Below are 19357 nucleotides of genomic sequence, written 5' to 3'. Positions count from 1 at the left end.
ATCAGAGAGAACATTTGGCCTATGGTTTTTTGGGACTGGCTTATTTCACTTAGCATGATAGTGTCCAGTTCCATCCATTTACTGGCAAATGCCATAATTTCATTCTTCTTTAAGGCTGAGTAATATTCCATTGTGTGTATATTACATTTTCTTTATCCATTCATCTGTTCAAGGGCACCTAGGTTGGTTCCGTAGCTTAGCTATTATGAATCGAGCTGCTATTGATTGATGTGACTGCATCACTGTAGTATGCTGATTTTAAGTCCTTTCTGTATAGATCGAGGAGTGGATAACTGGGTCAAATGGTGGTTCCATTCCCAGTTTTCTATGGAATCTCCATATTGCTTTCTAGAGTGTTTGCACCAATTTGTAGTTCCACTAGCAACGTTTGAATGTACCTTTTCCCCCACATCCTTTCCAACATTTATTTTTACTTATATTCTTTTTTTTAAGAGAGAGAGAGAGAGAGAGAGAGAGAGAGAGAGAGAGAGAGAATTTTTAATATATTTATTTTTTAGTTTTCGGTGGACACAACATCTTTGTTTGTGGTGCTGAGGATGGAACCCGGGCCGCACGCATGGCAGGCGAGCGCGCTACCACTTGAGCCACATCCCCAGCCCTTTACTTATATTCTTGATAATTGCCATTCTGACTGGAGTGACTTGGAATCTCAGTGTAGTTTTAATTTGCATTTCTCTAATTGCTAGAGATGTTGAACATTTTTTTCACATATTTTTTGACCATTTTTATCTCTTCTGTGAAGTGCCTGTTCAGTTCCTTTGCCCATTTATTGCTTGAGTTTGTTTTTTGGTGTTAGGTTTTTGAGTTTTTTGTGTATCCCGGAGATTAGTGCTATATTTGAGGTGGAAGTGTCAGATTCTCCATCATTCTGTAGGCTCTCTCTTATGTTCTTGATTGTTTCTTTGCTCTGAGGAAGTTTTTCAGTTTGATCCATCCCATTTGTTGGTTCTTGATTTTATTTCTTGTATAAATAATTTCTTCTACTAATTTTTGCAGGCCGATCTACTGGCAATATATTTCCTCAACTTCTGTTTTTTTTCTTTTAATCTGAGAAAGGCTTACTTCTGCTTTGCTTTCAAAGGATATTTTTACAGTTTTAAGAATTCTAAGTTGGAGGTTTTTTTCCCCCCTCTCAACACTTTAACTATAGTCATATGTTGCTTAATGGAGCATGCATTTTGAGAACTATGTCATTAGGTAATTTTGTCATTGTGTGAATATCATACAGTGTACATAAATGTTGATGTTATAGCCTACATAGCCTGCTGTTTATATAGGATGTATTGGGTGTGTGTGTGTGTGTGTGTGTGTGTGTGTGTGTGTGTGTGTGTTTTGCTTGTAGCTCCTAGGGCCATGATGAACAAAATAATTTGAGATTAAATTAAGCATGAGAAAAAATGATGGAAATCATGAGATGTGTTAAACATGTGATATATCTGGTTACTGCCATTGTAACATAGTGTGCTGTTTTACAACAAAATTCTATCAGTAGAAGGAGTGCATTCTAAAATAATGATTAAAGAAATAGCATAGTAAATACATAGACCAGTAGCAGTCATTTATTACTATTATCAAGAATTTATTTGCTATACATAATTATATGTGCTATACTTTCATATGACCAGTGGCACAGTAGATTTGTTTATGTCAAAATCATCAGAAATATGTGAGTTATGTATTGTGCTGCAATACTGGGATGGATTTGACATCACTAGCTGATAGGAAAGTTTAAATTAGTTATAATCTGTGGGACCACTGTTGTTTATGTGATCTGTCATTGGCTGGAATGTTCTCACATGGTATAGGCATGACTGTATTTCACTCCAGTCTCCTCTTGCTTACCTCATTTCTGAGGATAAGTTGTCTATAATTTTTTTTCTTTGCCCCGTTTAGTTGAAATTTTGATTCTCTGACCTCTTTCAGGATTTTTTTCTTTGTCTTTGATGTTCTAGAATTTGAAAATGATGTGTCAGCATGTAGTGTTTTGGGTATTCATCCTCCTGATCTTCTATGCCTTTCCTGAATCAGTGGGTTAGTGTCTGTCATTAATTTGATATTATTGATCATTATAGTTTCAAATATATATGTAATTATATGTATATTTATGCATATGTATATTTATATTTTGCACTGGGGATGGAACCCAGTAAAAAGTGTACCACATCTTCAGCCCTTTTTATTTTTTTATTTTGAGACAGGGTCTTGCCAAGGCTGACCTCAAATGGTATATGCCACCGCACCCAGCTTGGTTAGTTTTTTTCTTTTCTCTCTTTTTCTTTCTGGAGTTCTCATTGTGTGTGTTACTGCTTTTGGTCTACAGTTCTTGGATCTGGTATCATTTTCTTTCTTTTTGTTTTCCAGTTTTGGTGATTTCTGTTGTGCTATCCTGAAGCTCAAACAATCTTTCCTTAGCTGGTGACTGGATTTCTCTGGAGTTTTTCTCTCTCATACTTGTCCATATGAAACTTCAGCAGTTTGCTCCAGTTTCCATACCTCAGCAGTAGTTCTTGTGGAGATTTATGCCTTTTTATTTTATATTATTTATATATTTTTTTTAGTGGTTGATGGACCTTTGTTTTATTCATTTATTTATATGCAGAGCTGAGAATCGAACCCAGTGCTTCACACATGTGAGGCAAGTGCTCTGCCACTGAGCTACAACCCCTGCACTGAGGTTTATACCTTTGAACTTCTGCTCAGACAAGCCACAATTCTCTGTCTCATTAATTTTGGGGGGCAGCAGTTAGTCCTGGTAGGACTCTCTTTTCTCATAGTTCTACGATAAATTATTGTTTTTTCAGTTTCTTCAGGTTTTTTTTTTTTTTTTTGGTTAGAATTGAGTGACAATTTCTGGCTTCTTATGCTGGACTGCAAAGTGGAATTCCAAGTTCATTGTTTTTGATTTGTTGCAAATTTTGTTTTCTAATTTCATTTTTGGGTTGTTCATTGTCAGTCTGTAATTATGTGAACTTTCCTGAATTCCTTTATTAGCTCTTTTTTTTGGATCTGATTTTCTCTTTATAGGATTATGTCCTTTATGAGTGGGAATTACTTCTTTCTTGCAAATTTGTATGATACTTAGTTTCCATTTCCTTTTCTTTCCTTTTCACCTAATTGACTTGGCTAGAACTTCCTGTACCATGTTAACGTGGCTGTGGTGAAAATAGGCATTCTTCTCATTCCTTATCTTTGAGAAAGACTTTCACTTTCATTGCTGAATCTGGTGATGTCAGCTGTGGTTTCTCATAAATGCCCTTTATCAGGTTGAGTTAAAGTTTCTATGTCTTACTAGTTGTTGCTTTAATTATTTTATAATCATCCATGAGAGTTAGGCTTTGTCATATGCTTTTTCTACATTAGTTAAGATGATCATATGATTTTAAGAATTTTTCTTTATTCTATGGATGTAGTGTATTACTTTGATTTTAGTATGTTGAACTTCTCTTGCATTCTTGGAATAAATCTCACCTGATCATGATGTCTAAAGCTCTTATTATGCTTTTGGTCTACAGTTCTTGGATCTGGATTGGTTTGCTAGTACAGACTGAGCATCTGTACTCTGAAAATCTGAAATCTGAAATGCTTCAGAATTTGTAACCTTTAGAGTTTGGGGCATGTTGCTATGAATGGAAAATTCCATGCCCTACCTCATGTGACAGATGGCAGTCAAAATGCAGGCAAACTAAAAATAGTGTGTAAAATTGCCTTCAGAATACTTATAGAAGGTGTATGTGAAACATACATTAGACTTTGGTCCTGTCCTGAAGACATCTCATTATGTGTATGCAAATATTTTAAAATCCTGAAAAAATTTGAAATGTCTTCTGGCCCCAAGCATTTTGTTTTTTGTTTTCTTTTTTTTTTGGGGGGGGGAGGTGGGGTGGGAAGGTATGTCTTTATTCTATTTAAATTAATTTTTCTTATATATGACAGCAGCATGCCTTACAATTTATATTACACATATAGAGCACAATTTTTCATATCTCTGATTGTATGCAAAGTATATTCATGCCAATTTGTGTCTTCATACATGTACTTTGGATAATGATGTCCATCACATTACACCATGATTTCATCCCCCTTCCCCCCCTTCCCCTCCCACCCCTCTTCCCTATCTAGAGTTCGTCTGTTCCTCCCATGTTCCCCCTCCCTATCCTACTATGAATCAGCTCCCTATATCAGAGAAAACATTCGGCATTTGTTTTTTGGGGATTGGCTAACTTTACTTAGCATTATCTTCTCCAACTCCATCCATTTATCTTGCTTTTTTCTGATCCATTCTTTGTATTGTGGCCTAAATGGCCTTTTTTTTAAAAAAAAAATGTTATATATGACAGCAGAATGCATTACAATTTATATTACACATATAGAGCACGATTTTCCATATCTCTGGTTGTACACAAAGTAGAGTCACACCCTGAATGGCCTTTTTCAAAGCAAGTGTGAACTTAGAAATAAATTTTTACAACTTGTTAAAAGCCAGTAGAAAAAACCTGTAGCAAGCATAAAAATTGATGAAATGGCAGAAGCATTCTCATTAAAGATGTTGATAAAATAAGGAAACTTGTTATCTTTGCAAATCGTCTGTATTCATTTTGTAGTTCTAGTTAAAGTAAAATGGTAAGAGAAGGAAATGAGACATTTAAGTCACCACTGGAACAGAAAAATGTTACTGCCAAATGTTACTGTCTGTGAATCCTTAAGTTGAGTTGTATCTGTTTTATGTAATCATGTGCATAAATATTTACTATCATTAGACTTTGTTGGATTGTTCCCTTTACCAGTATGAAGTGACCTTATTTGTCTCTTCTGATTAATTTTGGCTTGGAGTCTGCTTTGTCAGATATAAAAGTAGCTATTCCTGCTTGTTTTCAGGCTTCATTTGTAATATATATATATATGTCTGCCTATAAGGTGAGTCTTGCAAAGAACATGTAATTGGATCTTGTTGTTTCAGCCATTCTGCCACCCTATGCCTCCTAATTGGAAAGTTGAGACCATTTATCTTCATTGTTATTATATAGAAAGGTTTATTAATTCCTGCCATTTTGATTTATTTTTGATGTTTAATTTGGTCATGTTTCTAATTTGCTTAGATGTTTTTCAAGTGAGATTTGACTATTTGAGTGCTTTGGGGTCTGTTTTTATTTCTTTTGTTTGTAGTATGTAAGAATTTTCTGTAGTGGTGGCTTAGTAGTCGTGGATTCTTTTAATTTTGCTCAACTACTTCATCTTCAACTCTGAAGCATAGCTCTGCAGGATATAGTAATCATGGTTGATGGTTATTTTATTTCACATTCATTCCACACTCTCCTTGATTTTATAATTTGCTGAAAAATTAGAATAATTATGATTGTCTTTCCTCTAAATGTGACATTTTCCTCTGAGGCTTTCAATATTTTTTTAATAGTTTTTTATTTGTAGATGAACACAATACCTTTATTTTATTTGTTTTTATTTTTTGATGTGGTGCCAGAGATTGAACCCAGTGCCTCACACATGCTAGGCAACCACTGTACCACTGAGCCCCAGCCCCAGCCCCGAGGCTTTCAATATTTTATTCTTGCTCTGTATGTTAGTCATTTTAATTGTAATGTGTCTTGGAGAAATTATTTTTGTGTGGGGCTGTACTGGTGATTGACCTCAGGGCACTTGACCACTAAGCCACATCCCTAGCTCTATCTTTTTTTGTTTTATTTAGAGACAGGGTCTCTCTGAGTTGCTTAGCACCTCACCATTGCAGAGACTGGCTTTGAACTCACAATCTTTTTGCCTCAGCCTACTGTATCCTCCTTGGGCTGCATAATAAATGTTTGGTTAGCAGGCATCAGCATCATTGTACATTTCCATCAGAACTCTTGGGTGACCATGTACATTGTCAGTGAGTAGGAATCTTTTTTTGTTTTTAATCCTGAGCAATAGTTCTTAACAGTAGACTGGGTTTAATGATGTTGTAGACAGATGTGTTGTCATTCAGACTTTGTTGTTCTATTTATAAAGCACAGGCAGAGATTTAATATAATTCTTCGAGGGCCCTAGGAGTTTTGAAGTGGTCAAAAGGGAGGATTGGATTCGACCACCAATTGCATTATTCCCTAACAAGAGAGTCAGCCTGTCCTTTGAATCTTTGAAGTCAGAAAATGACTTTGCTTTTCTATGAAAATCCTAGATGACCTCTTCTTCCAGGAGAAGGGTGTTTCATCTGTGTTTGGAGACCTGCTGGCAGTGTAGCCACCTTTCTGAGGGGTCGGAGCTGGATCTTCTGGGTAACTTGCAGCAGCTTCTCCATCAACAATTGCTGCCTCACCTTCATGCTGTGGAGATGTCTTCTTTCCTTAAACCTTATGAACCATTCTGGGCTAGTTTCAGACTTTTCTTCCAGAGCTTCCTCACCCCTCAGCTTTCAGTGGATTGAAGAGAGATAGGGCCTTGCTCTGGATTAGGATTAAGGATTGTTGTAGCTGGCTTGATTTTTTTTTCCCCATCCAGACAACTAGAACTTTATCTACGTCAGTAATGAGGCTCTTTGACTTTCATATCGTTTGTTTATTCATTGGAGTAGTACTGTGAATTTCCTTTAAGAATTTTCTCTTTGCATCCACAACTTTTGTCCAAGAGACCTAACTTCTGGTTTTTCTTAGTTTTCAACATGCCTTCCTAAGCTGTGCTTCAGTGTAAGCAATGTGTGTATGATTCGTATTTTTATTTGAATGCTTAGAGGGCATTGTAGGATTATTAATTGGCCTAATTTCAATTTGTGTCCCAGTTAAGTTTGCTTGTCTTATAAAAGCTTGTTTGGTGGTGACCCAAAATAATAACATCCAAAATCACTGATCACAGATCAGCTTAACAGATATAAGTGCTGAGAAGGTTCAAAATGTGATAATTACCAAAAGGTGGCACAGAGACACATAGTGAGCATATGCATATGAGAAAATGGCACCGATAAGACTTTTTGGCACAAGTTGTTACAAACCTTTAATTTGGAAAAAGTGTGTTATTTATTAAATAAAACAGTGAAACAATTAAATAAGACTGTATGTAAATATATATGAATATGTAAAAACAAATACATGTATATTTTTTCCTATTTATTCATACTGTGGATCTTAGGAACCTCAGTATATGATTTTTTTTTAAATTGAGAACTTTCACCTTTCACTTAAAGGGAGTACTTTATGGCTTTTCTGTGGCATATCTGAATTGTCAGCATTACTTCTCTTATAGTTTGTGGCCATTGTTAAGTAAAATAGGGGCTACTTGAACATTAACAGCTTGTCTATAACAGTTCATCTCAAAACTGAGCCCCTAAGTGACTAATATTGTGTTGTGTATACAGTGTGGTTACTCTGGGAAAAAGGGAATGTGTTAGAACCAGAGTTAGGTCTTCATGTCTGGGGTGAGATGGAACAGGACAAAGCAAGTTTTCATCATACAACTCAAGTAGTGCATAATTTAAAACTTAAGAATTCTTGTTTATTTCTGGAATTTTCTACTTAATATTTTTGGACTGTCATGACTGTGGGTAACAAACAGTGCAAAATGAAAGTGTGGATTATGAGCTATGCACCTGCCCAGTAGTGGGATTGCTGGGCCTTGATAGTTGTTTTGAGGAACCTCCCTGTACTTCTCCATGATGTGTGTACTAATTTGCATTCTTATTCATAGAGCTCAAGAATTCCCTTTTCTTCATTTGCTATCATTTATTTTTTTTATTTGTTTTTAAGATTTTATTTATTTATTTTTTTAGTTGTCAGCAGATACAACATCTTTGTTTGTACGTGGTGCTGAGGATGGAACCCGGGCCGCACGCATGCCAGGCGAGCGCGCTACTGCTTGAGCTACATCCCCAGCCCATCATTTATTTTTGATAATAGCCATTTTAACTGGTGTGAGGTGATACAAAATTATAATTTTGTATTTTCCCTGATGATTAGTGATACTGAAATTTTTTTCATATACTTGTTGACATTTTTTTTTTTACAAATTTTTTAACATACTTTATTGACTTAGGGTCAAACAAGGCAGCATTTGGTCAATTAAGAAAGGCACCTCACTGAAGATAATACATCACAGTGCTGCTGAGTGTCTCACTCACAGGATATGAGGATGGAAAGGGTAATCTTTGGATGATATAGCTTAGGACACTTGTTCATTTTATTATTTTTATTTACTTATTTTTCATGGTGCTGGGGACTAAACTCAGGGCCTTGTTCATGCCAGGCAAGCATTATACGACTGAGCTACATCCCCAGCCCTTGTTCATTTATTAAAAAGGTTCCTTTCACACACCACAGATGAAAGAAGGCATAAGATTGTGGCACTTGCTGAGTGGTTGCTGAGACCTTGAGCTTAGCCATGAGAGTGGTGAATCAGGGGAAGGGAAAGAGACCCACCTCCCCTTTTTTCCCCAACAATAGAAAACTTGATTTGTGGAGCCCCACCTCCAACGATACACCCCTTATCTCTTTTAGGTGTGGAGATGATTTTTTTTAATTGATGCTAGGGATTGAACCAGGTCCTTGCACATGCTAGGCAAGTGCTCTATTGCTGAGGTACATCCCTAGCTTATAGAGATGATTTTTTGATCTTATGGTTTAGGGCACCAGCGTTAAAAATCAAACACTCTCTCAAGCTACAGAACACACAGGACCACAGTTTGATTTCCTGCATTCTTGGCCTGGCACCCCATGAGGTTCTGAGATAAAAGCTGAGGTCTAAGAACACTGGCTTTAAAATATATTGTCACCAGTTCAGAGTAAATGAAAACCCGATTGCTTAGAAATAATACTGTATCACCCTATTTGTATCCACACCCTCAATCACAGTATTTTTTTTAAATTAATTGTTTATATTTTTAAAACTCCCACCTACATGTAAAAAAAAACCCACTCACTACAACACTGCTGGTCTTCCAAATAGTCTTTCCCTCTCCATGCTTCCCCTGACACCCTTCCCCTCTGCCCAGCACCAAAGAGCAGGGATCATGCCGCGGGGAGATGAGCAGTGGTGCAGTCTCGCCTTGCCTTCTTTACTAGGATGTGGCTTTGGAGAAAGCTGCTAGGATGCTTGCAAATACGACATCAGGGGTCTGGGATGCATTGATGGCAGAGTGAATCCCCCGCTTCCTGTAGTACTCCACAAGTGGGGTGGTCTGGGAGTGGTAGGCTTCCAGGCCTATTTTCAAGGCCTTCTCATTATCATCTGATCAGCGGATCAAGGGTTCCCCAGTGATATCATCTTTCATGGGTTGCTTTGGGGGATTGAACTCCTCATGGTAGGACCAGCCACTTCTGGGGTGAATCAGCCTTCCAGTGATTCTCCGGATTAACAGGGAGTCTGGAATGCAGAATTCAATCACAGAATCAAGCTTCTCTTTCCTCTTCTCCATGAGGTCATCAAGCATTTCTGCCTGTCTCACAGTCCGAGGGAAGCCGTCCAGAAGAAAGCCATTTTTGCATGACGGGGTCTCCAAATTCTTCTCAATAAGCTCCACTACCATTTCATCACTCACCAGTTTCCTAGCATCCATACTTGCTTTCAACTTTTTTCCCAGTTCTGAGCCAGAAGCCACCATGGCCCTCAGCATATCTCCAGTGGCCAAATGGCAGACACAGAAGTTTTCTGCCAATTTGGGGGCCTGCGTACCCTTGCCAGCCCCAGGTGGCCCCAGCAGCACAGCCCGGATGCCTTTAGGACACTCGGGTTCGGCTGCCGGCGCGTTGGGAGCCATGTCAGCCAAAGCCTCTCGCAGCCACCCGCCCGCACACCTCACAGGTCCAGTACTACCAGGCCAGTCTTGTTGACATTTTATACATCTTTTTATGAGAAGTTTTTGTTAACATCCTTTGCCATTTTTTTAGTCAGATTATTTATTCTTTCGCTATTGTTTGCGTCTCTATATATTTTGCACATTAACCCCTTACCGGTTATATAGTTTACACATATTTTTGCCCATTTTGCAGGTTGTCTCTTTACTCTTTTGATTATTTTCTTTGTTATGCAGAAGCTGTTAGTTTGAAGTAATTCCATTTGTCTATTTTTCCTTTAGGTAATATTCTTGTTTTAAAAACTTAGTAAGTGGTTATTATTCTGTGTATCTTTCTGTAAATACATGTTTCATTCAGTGGATTTATCTGTATTTATACTCTTAATTCTTTTCTTTCTTGTGTGTGTGTGTGTGTGTGTGTGTGTGTGTTGTGTGTGTGTGTGACTTTGTTGAATAACTGTTGCCTAATTTTATTTTTTCTTTTTGATGTATATTTAGATTACTTATAGTTCTTTGCTGTTCTGCATATGCTCTTTTGAATGCTATCTGAGTATTTTTTTGTTACATGATAGAGATTTTCTGTATACCTGAGAACTGATGGACTGTATGATATGTGATTTGTTAGCTCCAGTTCTCACTCCCCTGGGAAGTGGGTGAGTTCACGTGCCCCCCAGCTCTAGCCATACTTGATATCATATGTGGTCATAATTAATCTATAATGGATTAAAAAGAGAGTAGATAGCCACATGTATGCCTTGTATACCCCCTCATTTATGAGTCTAAGGTGGTGGTGGGAAGGTAGAATGAATGTGAGAACAAAGGTGCTGGCACCACACTGTAGTCATTTATGCTTATATGACTGCGTTTATTTGTATTTTTAGTGAATAATTACGTTCAAATTTCTTAGTTTTCCTTTCTACTAGAATAACTGCTAGTATCATCCAAACACGGTCTCTTACTTTAAGAATGTGAAGGGGTCCTGAAGCTAGAAAGCTTGAAAAGTGTTGCTTTAAACATGTAATAGCTGTACAAAAAACCAATATTTTATTCTTGTTGAGAGTAGTCATCGGGAAGGAAAACAAAGGTAATTTAGTTCCTTTAATAGATGAAAAAATTAGTTGACTTTTAAAGTTTCGTATTAATTTTAAATAAATTTTCCATTCTTTGCCTTAAAATTTGTTTAAAACAAGATTATATTTGTAAATAAAATACTTTGCAGGTACTGATCTTAAAGAAAGAGGCAAAATGCATGCCAGTGAAGTTGGACCTTTTGTCTCCAAAATAAGAGCGGTGATTAATGACATAGGTAAGCATAATTAAATTTTCCTTTTAGCATGCCAAAGATGATCTTCAATGTCAGACATAAATAGTTGCATATTGTCTTTATGTATAAACTTTGGTCATATATTATTACTCATGGCTAATAACTGGCTAATTTATTTGTTATTTATTTACTTTTAATGTTGATAGCAGCTTTATTCATAATTGCCAAAAATTGGAAATAAATCATTGAACAGACACACAAACTACATATCCATACTAACACAGCATCCTCAGCAGTTGAAAAGAACAAACTGATATGTGCAACAACATGGATGACTATCAGACAGTATGTTGAGCAAAATGAGCTAGATACAAAAGACTGCATACAATATGACTATATGCATAAGAAATTCAAAGGCTTGTGAAACATTTTACTGTTACATCAAAATGCTGGTTATATCTAAGGGAATTGGTTACTGACTGAGAAATAAATGAGCAAAATCAGTTCTAAAAAATCTGATTAGTGCATTATAGTTATGCATAATGGTGAGGTTCATTTTGACATATTAATATATGTCATATTTAATTTAAAAAATTATGTGAAATATTTTATAATTACAGATACCTCGTATGTATATCTTTTAAATAACTGCCTACACAAAAAATTTATGGATTTGTATTTTTTTGTTTTTTATATAAATATGGTCATACTATTTCCTTAGAATTATAGTACATGTAGCAGTGTACTTTATTGTTATCAATTTTCAATTTTACTATTACATATTAATGTAGTCTTAGCTAAGATTTTAAATCATTTCTTCATTTAATGAACATTGTAGGTTTTAAAAATTTTTTCACTGTTTTTTTTTATTTATACTCAATCAGTGAATGACCTTTAATGTGGGGACAAGTGCATCAAGTACTGCATACATGGCATATGTTAAGGGCATTGGAGTGGCAGGCCACTCTTCTCGTGCTGGGCATGTGAGTGGCAGACCACTTACTCACTATAAATATTAAAAATTCTCTCTCTCTCTCTCTCTCTCTCTCTCTCCCCCCTCTCTTCTCTCTAAAAAAAAAAAAAAAAAAAAAAAACTTGTATTGGTGGCTGCCTGTAATCTGCTTAGCTACTGTCTGAGTATATATACATGGTAACTGCGCAATAAAATCAGACCTGCTTCCTGCTTGGTCTCTGGAGGTCTTGATCAGGGACTTCATAGCCACTCTCTCCTCTACCCTGTTCTGTGGACCTCCTCGCTAGACAAGAAAGAGCTTTTACATAAGAGACATTTTTGCATAGACACAGAGTCTTAAACATGAAGTTGCTATTCCAAGTATCATTTGTTCATTTTTTATTTTGTAAGTCCTATCAAATTGTATCCCACAAATATAATAATTTATTTATTACAAATTTATTGGTACATTATAATTATATATAATAGTAGGATTCATTATGCCATATTCTTACATATGCATGATTTGATCAGTCTCATCCTCCCTAATCTTCCCTTCTGTTCCACTCCTCCCGCTCCCTTCTCTTTTTCAAGAGAAAAGGTCAGCTAAACATATTAATTTGAAATTTTTCAACTAAGACATGCTTTCCCCCTCTGTAAGTTGTCTTTTCACATCCTTCATCCTTTTGTAGGATTATTTAATAAATATTTATTTTAAAGACTTTTCAGGACACGTTGCTGGGGATCAAACTGGGTCCTCTGGTGTGACAGGCAAGTGTGCTACCACTGAGTTATAACTCAAGCCCTAAAAGAATTTTGTCTGTTAATCTTTTGTTCAGTGTGTTACAGATAATGTCTTTTAATGTACCACCCTAAATTGAGTTTATTAGCTTTAAATTTAAAACTTTTAGTATGTGGACAATACAAGGTTCCCATCTTTATTCTTTTTCCTTGAAGATTTTCTTTGTTGATTCTCATACTTTAGTTATTTCAGATGAATTTAGTACTTAAAAAATTTTTTTTAAAGCAAAGCAAAGAGGGAAAAAATACTCCGTTGGGTCTTTGATTGGAATGCCACAAAACTCGGACATTTTTATGATACTGAAACCTTTCCAAACATGGTATGCATGGCTCCTGTTTTGGAGGTTCATTCATTTGGGGTGGTGCTCTCATTCATTTTTAAATGACTTCAAGGAAGTTTAATGTTTTTTTCACATTGGTCTTGTTGTTCTCCCCCCCACCCCTAGTATTTATTTCTAGTTATTTTTTTAAGCATTTATGCCTTTAAATGTGATCTTCCTCCTACTTTTATAGCAATCTTATTATCATAGGTCCATAGGACAGTTACTGAATTTTTATGTAGTTATTTTATATCAGTCCAGCTTAGTAATAACTTGCATTATTGTTCTTCCTTAATTTGTATTTTCCACATGAAGTGTTCATTGCCTTATCAATCATTATCAATGAATACAGCATTTTTATCTTTTATTTTCCCACATTTTTATTAGTGCCTTATAATTATACGTAATAGTGAGAGTTATTGTTACATATTTGTACATTCACATGATCCCAATAATTTAATCTTACATATTTTAATACATATATATTTTTACATTGGCTAAGACCCTTTATAATATTAATTTGTTGCAAACTTATCTGTTTTAATTTTGGTGAGATTGTTAATGATTTTTAGTTGAGGAAAAAATGTCAAAGTTTGCCAAATGCTTTTAAAATGTCAGTTAGTATTTATTAGAATTTAGCTCAATTAGCCGGTAATATACAGAGTTATCTTAATAATTGACTTACCAAGGCTACGCTGTCCTGGTATGACTAGAATAAGCCCTACCTGATCATTGTGATTAGGGGTGGAAGTGGTTTTTAATATGGATTCAATTTTGAATATTTCTGATGTAATCACAAATGAGATTGTTTTAATTTTGTTTTTTTGGTTACTCTTTTCTGGTTTGTTAAAAAAGTTTATTTTGTTCATAGAGCATGGTAAAGCTTTCCATCTTTTCCTGTGTGGTGTAGAGAAGTACTTTCTTACTTAACTGGCTGGTGGAATTTGTTTCCTCTTGGGGCCCAGTGTGGTTTTATTAGTGTGGTTACTCTCTACCCCTCTTTTTTTGGCTAAAATTTAAAGTTTTTTGTGTTGATTTGCATAGTAGTCATGGGCTTAATTGCCTCTTCCTCCTGATCTGTGTCCTGTGCTGGTTTGGTCTTAGGCCACTCCTTGCTTCTCTCTCTCTCTCTCTCTCTTTTTTTTTTTTTTTTATTGTTGGTTGTTCAAAACATTGCATAGTTCTTAATATACCATATTTCACAGATTGATTCAAATGGGTTATGAACTCCCATTTTTACCCCGTATACAGATTGCTGTGTCACATCAGTTACATTTCCATTGATTTACAAATTGCCTTTCTAGTGACTGATGTATTCTGCTGTCTATCCCATTTCCACTATCCCCCCCTCCCCTCCCCTTCTCTCTCTCCACCCCCTCTACTATAAATCATTTCTTCCACTTATATAATTTTTCTCCTACCCCTCCTTTCCTCTTATATGTAATTGTGTATAACCCTGAGGCTCACCTTCCAATTCCATGCAATTTCCCTTCTCTCTCCCTTTCCCTCCCGCCTATCATCCTTGTTTAATGTTAACCTCAGGTTCAGATTCTCCTGAGACAGATAATGAATTTAGATTAATGTCGATCAGAGAGCTCAGTCTTGGAAGTAAAATTTCATGTTCCCTGTAACTTTTTAAATATTGGATTTTAAATTAAGATTGGTCTCATTGTTTAAGTCACCCTAATGTTTTTTCCAGAATCTCCATTTATGGTTTCTGAACTTGGAACTCATCTTTGCAGCAGCATTTTTCTTTTCTGTGATATAATATAGCTTTTCTCCTCTACTTCTTGATCTAGTCTCCTTTTATTCTCCAAGAGCTCCTTAGTATTTCTTAATAATATTTCATTATTGCCACATTTTGGTAGATTTAAAAATTTTAAGGTATCTGTTGTGATGTTCAGTGAGATTTTGAAAGGCATTTAGAAACTTAAGTGTCTTGCTCTAACCTACTTTTTTGATACTGGGAATTGAATCTAGGGGCTCTTAACTACTGAGACATATCCCTAGGGCTGCCCCCCTACCTTTTTTCCCCCAGCCCCTTTTATATTTTATTTAGAGTCTCACTAAGTTTCTTAGGGCCTTACTAAGTTGCTGAGTCTGGCTTTGAACTTGTGATCCTTCTGCCCTAGCCTCTTGAGCCGCTGGGATTACAGGCAAGTGGCCACTGTGCCCAGCCTAATATGTGAAAACTAGAGGCAGGCGAACTTTCTTAAAAGAAGTAATATGATAGGCTCTGCAGGCAATGTGATCTCTGTTGCAGCTACTCAACTTTGACATTACAGTGTAAAAGGAGACTCAGATCATGTTTGAACATTTGTATAAGCAAATGTACATGGCTCTTTTTGCAGTAAAGTTTTATGCATACTGAAGTTTTAATTTCATAAAATTTTCGTGTGTCATGAAATAGTATTTAAATTTTTTGTTAGCTATTTAAAATATAAAAAGCATTTTTAGCTCATAGTGTGTACTAGAATGAAATTAAGCACTGACCACCCTCCCTTTTTAAATCTCAGTTTTCTTCTTCTTTTTTTTTTTTTAAGGGAGAGGGAGAGGGAGATGGAGGGAGGGAGGGAGGGAGGGAGGGAGAGAGAGAGAGAGAGAGAGAGAGAGAGAGAGAGAGAGAATTGTTTAATATTTATTTTTTAGTTTTTGGTGGATACAACATCTTTATTTTATTTTTATGTGGTGCTGAGGATTGAACCCAGTGCCCTGCACATGCCAGGCGAGCGCGCTACCACTTGAGCCACAACCCCAGCCCAATTCTCAGTTTTCTTCTAATTTCTTTATTTTTCCTCATTTGAAATTAATTCTACCTTCCATTCTTTTAATTTGTTTAGTTTTAAAATTGACCGGTTTCCAGTTCTAACTTGGACAGCTTGCTTCATGGTTAGCTCAGGAAATTTTCATTGTTATTTGGAGACTTAAGGGTTTTAAATCCTTTATATTCTGTGGTAGGGAGCTTAAGATATTACATTTAGGGATTTGCATTCTTGGTAAGATTTAGGAACCAGAATGGAGCATAAGAATTGCTAATGAGTAGAGGGATAGAAGGAGTAGGAATAAAAAACAAAACCACAAGTTCCTATAGTCTTAAAAATGGAAGGACAGGGCTGGGGATATAGTTCAGTTGGTAGAATGTTTGCCTGCCATGACAAGGACCTGGGTTCAATCCCCAGTGCCACCAAAAAACAAAAAAAAAAAAAAAAGAGAAAAAAGAACCATACAAATTAAGAACAAACTAAGTAAGATGCTGTTGAAACATGGCTAATGGTTACCATTAATATCAGTCAGTTAAACTTGCTATTAAAGTTAAAATCCCCAGTTATGTGTTGTTAATAATGGCAACATCTTGTGTAGCTATTTTTGTACCAGAAGATTGCTAACCAAAAGAAAGGGATAGGTAAAAAAAAAAAAAACTCATTATTAATGAGTTACTATATATGATAAAAGGTTATTTTTCAGGAAGCATAACCCTAAGCCTGTGTATATACAGATAAAATGATACAGAAAAATTGGATAATTTATTATCATCAGTGAAATTATAATCATTGTGGATAATTTCAACTCATCTCCTTCAATTTATCATGAGGTTAAAACCACAAAGTTAATAAAGATAATGATTTAAACATGGTTGCCAAGTTTGGTTTAATGAACTCTTAACCCCAGATCAGAGAAAACTATTGTTCTCATGAATACAAAAAATGTGTTATCCGGCGCCCAAAGTTTGTGAAATTTCAGAAAATTGATACACAGAGACCACGTTTGCTGTTCACAATATAGGCAAGTTAGAAGCAAAATATGCCAACATAGAAAACCAAATATTTGTCAATTTAAAATAAACTATTTATTAGCTCATGAGCCAGAGGAGAAACTGTAGAGGGGGAAAAAGAATTCGAAGCATAAATCATTAGGCCGAGCATGGTAATGCATCCTGTAATCCCATTGACTCTGGAGGCAGAGGCAAGAGGGGTGCAAGTTTGAGGATAGCTGTAGCATCTTAGTGATACCGTGACTCAAAATAAAAATAAAAAAGAACTGGGGTATAGTTCAGTGGCAAAGGACTCCTGGGTTAAATCCCCACTACTGAGAGAAAAAAAGAAGAAGGGGAAGAAGAGGATTGATTGTTGTATATTCAATACATGAGATTTGGCCAAAGAGTTACTTGAGGGAAATTCACAATCTTGAATTCATATGTTAGTAAGAGAAAAATCAGTGACAATAAATAACTAAGCTTTACCTTAAAAAGTTATTTTGAAAAGTTGTAAACCCAAGAAAGCTCAGGGAACTTTCAGAAGCAAGAAGACAGATATAATAGAGAGGAACAAATTCTCAGCCAAGCCCTTTCAAGGGTGTACAGTGCATTTAATAATACATACACTGCAAATGAAAAAAGACAAGATTATAGACACTGTAGAGACTGTGAAGATAAAAAGAAAATGTCTTGAGAAAATTGTGCCAGTAAACATGAAATTTTGGTTTCAGTGGGCTGGGTATATAGCTCAGTTGGTAGAGTGTTTACCTAGCATGCACAAGTCTCTGGGTTCAACCAGCACCAGAAAACCAAACCAAAACAGAACAAAAGCAAACAACAACAACAACAACAACAACAACAAAAAGGAAGAAATCTTGGGCTAGAATAGTTTTAAATGTTGAAGATGTACATTTCAGGCATTTTGCTGAACTTGCAAAGAACAGATCATTACAATCTTATATAAATGATTCTACAGTCAAGTCTAGTGAGAATTTACTTCTAAACTCATCTTTTCACATCATTTTATACCTGTGTACCCTTTATACCTAAGTATAAAAGAAACAGTGGGAGAAAGGAATATGAGGAACTCATCTATATGAGTATAGATGAAATCTAGCTGGTTGTCAAAAAAGACCAAGGAATGTAAGGGTGGTTTCTATTTGAAAGAATTAATTTTTATTTATGATATTTAGCAATTAAGATAAAGCAAAGATTGAGAAAAAGCATTTGAGAAATATCAACATGTATTCATGAAAAAAAGCTCACAGTTAATTAGAAATAGAAGGAAACTCATTAGCCCTGTGAAAAGCATCTGTGAAATGTTAGAGGCCATTTTCTAAAATCAGTAATGAGGTAGGAGACCACTCCCATCACCATCTCTGTCCAGTTCTGTTCTGAAGTCCTGTCTGTATAGAAAGGTAAGTAAAGACTGAAAAAGAAGAAGTGACACTGTCCTGAGTCCTCTACATCAAAAAGCTAAAAGGATCAACTGGGTACAGTGGGACACACCTGCATTCTCCTTACTCAGGAAGCTTTGACAGGAGGATTGTAAGTTTGAGGCCAGCCTAGGAGACTTAGTGAGATCCTGCCTCCAAATTTAGTTTTAAAAAAAGAACTAGGAATGTGAAGTTCTGGGTTCAATCTTTGACGTCACAAAAACAAAAACAAAAAAAATCCCTGCAAATTCTCAGCATTGATTTAGTGAGGAACATGAGCAAAAAGCAATCCCAAATAGCCAACTACTTCTACTAAAGTAGGAGAAAATGAGGAGGTCTTATCTTATTAGTACTCAAGACTTATTTTAATGACATAGAAATTAAGGTGACACATTATTTGCATTGTGATAGACAGGTGGCCCACTGGAGTGGAACACTGTCTGATTGAAGCTCAGGCCCTGGGGAACAAATTTGGGATCTGTGCAGGTAAAAGAAGATGAGAGGCACAGTTGGGATTGTAGATATGCTTTATTCAGAGGCAGCAGCCACCCCCAGCCTGAGTCTTTGCATAGGCCTTTATTATATGCAGGCCAAACAAAGAAGACACAGTACCAACAGGTTACATCTGCATGCTCATGAGCAGATGTTTGTGACCTTGGGTCCATATTGCTGAATGGAGGTGTTTATGACCTGGACTGTATACTAAAACATAGCTGGTCAGAAATCTCAGTAAAGAAGCCTAACTGTGTAGCCATCTTGGATCTGACCCACAAACATAGAACTCCAAAACAGATCCACCCAAGTAGGGAAACTTAGATATGACAGAGGTAGCAATGTGGATTGCTAGGGAATGGCAGACTTATTAAGTAATTAATGGCAAAGTTATTAAATAAATAATTAATTATGAAAAAAAAACACATAAAAGGACAGATTGATAAATTCTACCAAATTAAACTTAAGTAACCTGTTCTTCAAAAATTACTGTACATAAAATAGAGTCACAAACTGGGAGAAAATACTTGAAGCAGGTGCTAAAGGAT

At 36.0% G+C, this 19357-nt stretch overlaps 1 protein-coding gene and 1 pseudogene across 2 annotated transcripts in view; one reads left to right on the top strand and one right to left on the bottom strand.

Annotated features, from left to right (window-relative positions):
* Positions 1-9040: 9040 nt before the first annotated feature.
* LOC308642902 (adenylate kinase 2, mitochondrial-like) lies at positions 9041-9813 on the bottom strand (annotated as a pseudogene). Its single transcript has one exon. The product of its transcript is annotated as an adenylate kinase 2, mitochondrial-like (transcript).
* Positions 9814-11035: 1222 nt separating this feature from the next.
* LOC308641556 (methylglutaconyl-CoA hydratase, mitochondrial-like) overlaps positions 11036-19357 on the top strand; it is a gene marked incomplete at both ends in the record, with an annotated part of 82966 nt that continues 74644 nt past the window's right edge. The window contains one exon of the mRNA XM_081280225.1: positions 11036-11096. Within this exon, the coding sequence (XP_081136351.1) occupies positions 11036-11096 (61 nt within the window). The remainder of the gene's footprint in view (positions 11097-19357) is intronic.

This window comes from Spermophilus citellus (assembly GCF_964194105.1).
Source record: "Spermophilus citellus genome assembly, chromosome: 2".
Classification (NCBI taxonomy): Eukaryota; Metazoa; Chordata; class Mammalia; order Rodentia; family Sciuridae; genus Spermophilus; species Spermophilus citellus.
Note: the sequence above shows the minus strand (reverse complement) of the source record. Positions and strands in the feature narration are given on the sequence as shown.